Source organism: Octodon degus, unplaced genomic scaffold (genome assembly GCF_000260255.1).
Source record: "Octodon degus isolate 3935 unplaced genomic scaffold, OctDeg1.0 scaffold00250, whole genome shotgun sequence".
NCBI lineage: Eukaryota > Metazoa > Chordata > Mammalia > Rodentia > Octodontidae > Octodon > Octodon degus.
The window spans coordinates 370,053-378,368 of NW_004524826.1; the positions used below are offsets into that span (position 1 = coordinate 370,053).

Consider the following 8,316-nt stretch of genomic DNA (forward strand, 5'->3'; position numbering starts at 1 on the left):
TCAGACACACATGTATGAACATTATGTCTCCTAGTGTGAGAAGCTGAAAGAGTAAATAAGATCCAAAATAGATATTGTAAAAAAATTAAATTAAAAAAGAAAAATAGATATTGTAAAATGGAAAGAAAACTTCAAAAGGAAAGAGAAACTGGGGTGGGGAAATGGAGAAAAAAGGAAGGGAAAAGAAAAAATATACATAAATGATAGTTAAAGATAATTATACAACTAACTTCTCTTAGTTCATTAAAAAGAAAGGTTTGTGTCAATATTCTTTAAACAATTAAATGCTGGTATCTTATACTCTAAGTAACTAATTTAAACATAACAATATGCATTGTATTAACCATTGTTACCCTATTATATTGTTCTGAATTAAAAATATTATCTTTAAAAACAAGATGGAATTAAAATATTAGACAAAATGGCAGAAGGTTCAGAAGAGGTATTCAGAGTTAAACTTTATATTTAGAATGTTTTATGGGTTTTTTTTCAGTACTGGTGGTTGAACCCAGGGCTCCACACTGAGCCGCATCTCTGATCTTTTAAAAATTGTTTTATTTTGAGACAGAACATTGCACTAAGTGTTAAGTTATTGAGGCTGGGCCCAGAGTCTCCTCCTCCTCCTGCCTTAACTTCCCAGAGTGCTCACAGGACAGACGTGGACCACCACACTCAGCTGGAATCTAATTTTAAGTTAAATCTACATGTTAATATTTTCAAGTAAATTACTAAAAGAAGAAAATTAAGCCCAGACACATCAAGCAAAAACAAGTTTTCCATTCAAGCAGGGACCCAAAATCTGAAATGCCCCTGACAGGGCCCAGCCATCAAGACAGGCTTAATAGCTTCCTGAGGAGTTTTGTTTTGTTTAGTGTTTTATCATTTCTTAAGATAACAAAGAGTTTTAATAGCTTTATCTTAATTACGGTGTTGTGGAATTTCTCAAATCCACTTAGAACTTAAACTGTCCTCCCATGATAAGCTTCCTCCCTACCCCAAGAGTAATTTTTACCAGGCAGGCGAAGGCTAGTTCCCATCTTGGAAATGGGCCAGGTACCCGCCCACTGCCCAGGCAATGTTCCGGCCCCATCTCCTCCAGGAGTAATGCATGCCAGAGACTCATCCAGCCTGCAGCTTGCTGCAATCTGCAAAAGCGCAGCATCGTGCTTTGTCAGTACCTTTGTCAGTCTCTACAACCCCATAATACTCATCCCTCTAGAACAGCTTGGAAAACATTCTGAGGAAGCTATATATTATATGCTTCTGTTTTTGCTGAGGCCATTTCATGCCAAGTCGTGAGGAACCACAATTATGTTAATGATGAACACTTGCTAACAAAGGTAGATGAAAATGCTTTATTTAGTTTAAAACATCACAACCAAATGCACTTTGTATGTCTGACATATAAAAAAAACATGGGCAACAGTGATATACAGTTTTGATGTCACAAACAAGGCACAAAACAAACTGGGCAGGTGACTCATGAAGCCAACTTCTACCCTTCTTAGTCCCATTGTTTCTTCTATTATCTTGTTCTTTATCTGCACAAGGAAATCTCTCTTGGGGTAGCATACCTTGGCTTTTCTTAATAGCCAAGAGAAAATCTCTTTGTCAGCTTTCCCAGAAGAAAATGGGTCAGACCACATTCACCTTGTATCCGGCTAGCCACCAAGAAATAACAAAAGTTTAGATAAACTCTGAATGTTCTCGTTCTCGCCCTTCTTGCCTCCCTCCAGATCTGGCTCTTTTGAGTTCTGCCTAAAGTCTGGAAATGTAGTGAAGATGACAAGGTATTTTATGCCCAAGCAGCTCCTGCCTCCAACCCCAGAATTCTGGGTCCTGATGAATCTGTAGTTTGTTCTCATAAATTCCTCTTTGACAAGGAAACCAAGTCCTGACGCACATACTTCCCAGAGCCCCTCACAGCCTGGCTACTGCACAGGGAAGTTCCTCGAGAGAAGGCCCTCCCTCTGAGGGCATCCTTTGAGGAAAGGCGCTTAACTGGACAAAGCAGCTATAGTGGGTGTTTTTGTTGCTTACTCAAGTGATGATGTGTGAGCCAGAGCTGAATTCTAGACGCTTCTTGCCACACACTGGGTTGTAAGAGAATAAGCCAGACTCCCATCCCTCTGGTTTTATAGAAATGGCAAAGAACAGAAAACAGTCAAGAAGGCCTGGCTCTGTAATTTTAAAAGCCACTTGACCTTTGGAAAATCACTGAGCTTTTCCAACCTCCATTTTACATTCTGTATGAGTCTATCTCAGGGCTTGAAGTGAGCATCCAGTGAGATAAAGTATGGGAAAGTGGTCTGTAAACAGTAATAAGTCATAAAAATCCTGCACACATCAGCCCTGACTTCATCAGCATCAGGCGGAGCTAGAGCTCGGGCAGCTCAGCAGGATCCCTTCTCCACTCCGTGTACAAGGCCCCTCTTTCCAGCTTCACTGATCATTTTCTCATATGATGAGGAGGTAGAAAGGCTCTCAGCAGGAAAAAACGAGGCACTTTTTTCTTCTAGGACCTTAAGTATCAGGGCCACTCTTTTAGTGAATTTGGATTTCTACATCCTATAACTCAAATATTTGTAAAAACTCTGGTAGCATTTAAATCTGATTTTGGAATGTTATAATATACATTTTATTATTCTTACCCACTCCACTGTGGGTCTTAAAGTGGAAGTGGTGTTGACTCCCAAGGCTGATAATTTATATATGCTTTAAAAAGTGATTTACATTTGCCATTTCCCCAATGGCCTCTTTTCTTTCTATTCATGATCTAAGTTTTGCTCAGAATGGCATCAAGGGAACGAGAAAATTACCTGTAATTTCTGTTGTTTGATCGGAGATTGTCACAGCAGATTATTGTTCAGGGAATGGAAATATCTAGTGCAGGTTCCTGTGATGGGCTCCCACTCCTGCCTCTCTCCTTCACAGTTCTCCCTCTGCTGGCTCTGGGCAGCCAATCCCCAGCTCACAGCCAAACTACTGAGGACCACTCTGCGGACAGTCTCAAGGCCCTGGGAGGGGGCTCATCAGGACCTCTGAAGGTTCCATAGTCCAAAAATACCTTGGGGACAGCTGTGTAACGCCTTCTAAATGCATCTGATCACAGGACTCTCCCAAAACTCAGGTGAAAAATACAGATCTTAACTCCAGACCTGCCCAAAGCAGAGCTCAATGACACTCTTTTCTCTTAGTGACACTGTACTGGGGATTAAGCCCAGGTCTTCACACATACTAGGCAAATATGCCACCACTGAGCAACATCTGCAGCTCTTTTTGTTTTTGTGGTCAGGGTCTCATTAAGTCACCCAGGCTGGCCTCAAATTTTTATTCTCCTACCTTAGCCCCCCAAACTATCAATAGTACCATTTAAATAACAGCAGTCAAATAATTCTTACAGGTAGGGCAGTTTGGGGCAACACTGACCCAGGATGTAGGACCTATAGTCTTGGAGTCTACACATCTAATAGGTTTATGATTTGACTAATGGGAATGATGGTTTCTCCATTTTAAAAAGCATAAGGGTGAGTTACAATGTAACTTCGGCCTCTCTCAAAGGCAGCCTAAGGAAAAAGCAAGTGATGTGTATGAAGTTTTCAGACTACTAGAAATGTAGACAGATGTGGCTCTGTGCTTTGGATTTGGGTAGCAGACCCTCCCATCCTAGGGGGCCCATCCCATGCCAGGTGCAGAGGGAGGACCATGAGAAGAGAAACAAGAGCCCTGACACCTCTGTGAAAGCTGCCTGCATTAGTGGTGGTGGGGGGCGGCAGCACCCCCAACCACAGAACGGAGACCCTAGATAGGCAGATGCTCAGCTCTGTCGGCCTGCTCAGGTGGGAGAACTGACACTACTGCCAGGCCCATGGCGACTGTCCTCCGCTTCCTAATGACTGCCTGCACGGCCTAGAAAAGCAGTTTATCCACCAAGGGACACCTCCTGCCACCTGCTTCCACATTCCCTCCTCCAGCCCATCCCTGACTCATCTCTGTGACTCACAGGCAAACAGCAGCTCTGCACCAGCCCTCCAGGCTCCCTGCCACTCACCCTTCCGCATCCTGATTCACTTCTTTCCAGCTCAGACTCTTCTAGGTTGGCTTTTCAGATTACTGATCATATCTTCAAATGGGATGGATGGACAAACACGTAACACTTAAGTATCAAAAATTCCCATTTAATTTAAAAACCTTTAAATCTCTGGGTTTATTCTAATTGATCCATAGCATGACTTCCTATATGCGTACGAATCTCTTAGTTTGTTCTTGGGCATGTCTTATTTCCCCTATTAAGTCACAGGGTCCCAATGGACAGAGACCATGACTTAGACAAGACTTATTTTATAGTTCAAGAAAGCCTACAAAGGAAGTTAAGAGGTATAGGCACTTCCTAAGCAGGACACATTATTCAAGGAAAAAGATGCAGAGAGATGTGAAAAGTCAACAGTGTTGAGGACAGTCAGCTTTGCCTTGTCTGTGCAGTTTCATGTCCTGTTCACATACTCAGAAAAAAACTACTTTTTCTGTCTACTGAAGGCCTGCAAGTCTAAGAAATTTACATAGCCTTACAGAAAACAAGCTGGTCCAACCCCAGGTTGTTTTAATAGCTTACTATCTTCGTCCTTTTTTATTGTCTATATGTTCATTATCTTGGGAATTACAAGTCTCCAATTTCAATAATTCTTCCCATTGCTCCCCTCAATCTTCACCATAATGATGCATGACCCTGACTTTAAAAAGCAGTATGTTCGCTCTCTGCAGCTGGTGCTATGGGGCTCTTTGGTGGTGAGAAGCCTGACACAGTGCTGAAGTATAAAGCAGTAATAGTGACTGCAGCTATCCAATATTCTCCAAAATTGCCTGAGCAATTTGAAATCCAAAGCTGGTGACTTAAGAAATGATGTGTTTATTATATTTTCCATGTGAATTGGGGCCCAAACAGACCAACTCTCTAAGAACAGGGACACCAGCACACTTAAAACTCAGCACCAGGGTTATGGCTTGTGTCTTCAAGCCCTTCAAAGTGCCAGCACTGGGCTGAACTGTACTTTTAGTTTCCATAAGACAGGCCAAAAAAATTAAAAAGGCCTTTAGTAGGCCAATTCTCCAAGCAATTATACCAACTCTTCTCTCTGACCCTCACCCAGCCACTAATTTGTAACACTGAACACCTAGGGCTTTTTGGAAACACCACAAAGTACAACGGATACTAATGGAATGGTAGTCTGCAGGTCTAGACTGATGGCGCTGGAGAAGGCCTGGGAGATGCTGATCAACATTCAGAGGTTGTACATGGATCCAAGAACAGGGATGGACCATTGCTGGGTTAGGAGATAACAGTTCATCCTCCCCCTCCAGTGATTTGACCCGATAGACAATGTGTCCATTCGTAACAGTATAGGGTAAAAAGATGAAATAAAATGTTAAGAAACTGGAGGCTGTAAGACACTGAGACTTGATGGACTAAGAGATTCAGGCCTGAACATCCTGATCAGAAAAGAACACATAGGGTGTGCTGATATCTCATGCCTTGAGTAGGAATCAGCAGTTTGGGCTGGGCTCAGCTAGGCAGCTTTTCTATTGATCTTGGCTGAACTGTCCCATGTCTACAGTCAGCTGAGAGTGGACAAAATATCACATAGAGGGGCAGGGTAACTAGGCAGTTTTCTCTCATCATGCAGCAGGACAGTTCCAGCTCATTCACCACGTGGTGACTGCAAAGTTCCCAAGAGCAGCAAGAGAAGACAAATCCCATGTATAAGAACTTTTCAAGTCTCTGTTTACATCATGTTTGCTGCTAGGCCATTTGGCCAAATCAAATCACAAGGCCATCTTCTGGCTCAAAAGGTGGGGGGAAAACACCACTTAACAAGGAGGGCAAGTTTGTGGCCATTTCTGTAATACACACAAATTACAAAATCCAGAGCTCTAGCTTTGGAACTTAGACAGAAGCTACCATTTAGGCAAGGGTAGGAATAGGAAGTGCTCCTTCCAAGAAAGCAGGATCTTTTTCATCTCCCACGAACTTCTCAGTGAGCCCAAGAGGTACAGCCGTCACGTCTCTTGTGTCCTGCAATGGCAGAACCAGGATAGCAGAGACAATTATGGGCAGTGAAGTACAAAACCAGAAAAGACTGGGAATTTTGGGGAAAATGACCCACATTTCAAATATGTAATACTATATAGTATTTTCCTTTTAATTTCTTGTCATTCTTTTTATCTTGCATTACTGCTTTCTCTTCTTTTTTTAATTGTTCCTCTTCCATGTGTTGTATTTTAAGCATTTATAAAAAGGCACCTGATGACAAAGTAATCAGAGTGCAGATGGAGTTGGGACTCTGTGTGTGGCACCAACCAGGAGGAAGTCCTGGAGAGGCGAGGAAAAGAAGAGCCCTTAAGGTTCAAGACTCAGATGCAGACGTGTATTGTAGGAAAAGAAAAGCAGTTTATGTCCTCAGAATAGAAAAGCAAATACTGCTTAGACTGCTTCTCAAAATGGTATATTCTTGCTTTGTTCCAGCCACTTGAGTTGCAACTCAGAACAGCAGACTGAAGCCATTTCTGTGATTGTCCAGGAGGCTGTGATCACTGGATGCACCAAAGGCTTTCAGATTTGAGTGTAACAACAGTCATTGACCAGTGACCAGGAGGTGATGGGATGGAAGGTGTGCTCGGCCTCCAAGCGTTCTTCCCCTGTAAGCAGCAGGCCCTCATCTAATTGCAGCAATGAATCCTGTGTCTCTCAGCACAGCACAGAGATATACTGTAGGCATACATGATTTCCAGAGATTAGTGGTCCAGAGACTAACAAAAATCCCAGTTCTGCTAAGGAAGGATGGTAGACAGCATAAACAGTGGGTGGGGTGTTCTCACATGGCATTGTTTTCACCTTAAGTTTCTCAAACTAGTTAGATGGGCACTGAGATTTGTAATGAGCTTCCCTTCATAGCTGCCTCCTATCCTTTGCCAAAGAAGAGATCAGCAAAACTTCCAAGGTGGTCATCAAAGAAAGCCCTGGCCTGCTGGCTTTTGGGTTTGTGTCTTGTCCCTGAAGTCTGCATCTCATTTCTTATCATCCAGAGAGATATCTCAAAAACATCAGACCACAAGGGACATCCTAGTTGGGAAGTCGTTCTGAAGAAAAACAGAAAAAGCCTAATATTAATCATAAGGTGTTTAGAGAAATCACCAACACAACAGATAGTCCACTGGGCAGAGTCCACATTCCATTAGATTTGCTGGGGCTGAAGCCAAGATACCCCCAGTAGAATTTAGATGTTTGGCTACAGATACCTCCCACCATCCCGCGAACAACCATATCACAGCTGTAGGACAGCTTGTGCATTTAGAGTGAAAGCAAGGGTGGCTTTCAAAAGAAACAAGGACCTAGGCAGGCACAGTCCACAGCTAAGGATCAATAAAACGTCAAAAGAGGAAAGGAAGAATTAAATTGCGGTGGCTCCTGACCTCCTCTGGGATGTGGACTCTGTGGGAACTTAATGCAAGTCACCAACCTTCACCCAGTGGGGCAGTAGGTGGAAAAGGTGGAATGGACCTAAAAGCTGAACATGTTTTGCACACAGACCAGTCACTCATGTAAAGAAAGACCTGAAATGGCCACAGTGCCTAGAATCCCTGATGCCAAATGCTGCTGACCCCCCTACCCCCACCCCTAGTGCAAGCCTACCCTTGATTGGGTACTGAATTGAAGCCCCAGCTCTTTTTAAAAATAAGTATATTTTATTTTGAGACAGGACTGTCCAAGCTGCCCTTGATCTCCCAATGTGCTGGGATGACATTCGACCTGGGCCACTCTGTGGCCAAATCCTCCTTGAAGCTGACCATTGTCTATGAGCATCTGTAAAGTCATCTACACACTTACTCTTTGTCTTTTTAAAAAAAAACTCTGCAGGGCCTTTAGTTTACTAACCCCACTCTGGTCCTGGACAGAAAGAGTAGCTGAAAGAAATCCCAGTAACCTCTGAGCGGCCCACATCCCCAAGGCGGGGCTCCAGGGCTCCAGGGCTCCAGCGCCTGGGCCTGCCTGGATAAGGACCTTGCCCACCCGCCAGCCCGCCCGGGGGCCCCCTTCAGCGCCCCGGGCGCCCCACCGTCTTCTTGGCGGGCTCCTTCTTGCGGCGCCTCTCCGAATTGCTGGGGTACGGCGGCTCGCGCGCGCGGTAGGACGGGCCGCGGCTCAGCTCGCGCTCGCTGTAGGGCGGCAGCGCGTCGTCGGCCACGTCCTCGTCGTCGGGCGCGGGCGGCGACCAGGCGTAGTAGGAGGCGCTGCGCGGGCCGAGCTGCGCGCCGCGCTTG

General features: G+C 44.3%; 1 protein-coding gene across 1 annotated transcript in view; it reads right to left on the reverse strand.

Annotated features, from left to right (window-relative positions):
* Positions 1-3,348: 3,348 nt before the first annotated feature.
* The window catches only part of Ildr2 (immunoglobulin like domain containing receptor 2), a 59,611-nt gene continuing 54,643 nt past the window's right edge, over positions 3,349-8,316 (reverse strand). The window contains exons 10-11 of the mRNA XM_023706321.1: positions 8,112-8,312; positions 3,349-7,134 (exon numbers count right to left, since the gene is read on the reverse strand). Coding sequence (XP_023562089.1) covers positions 7,099-7,134; positions 8,112-8,312 — 237 coding nt within the window. The 3' untranslated portion in view covers positions 3,349-7,098. The remainder of the gene's footprint in view (positions 7,135-8,111; positions 8,313-8,316) is intronic.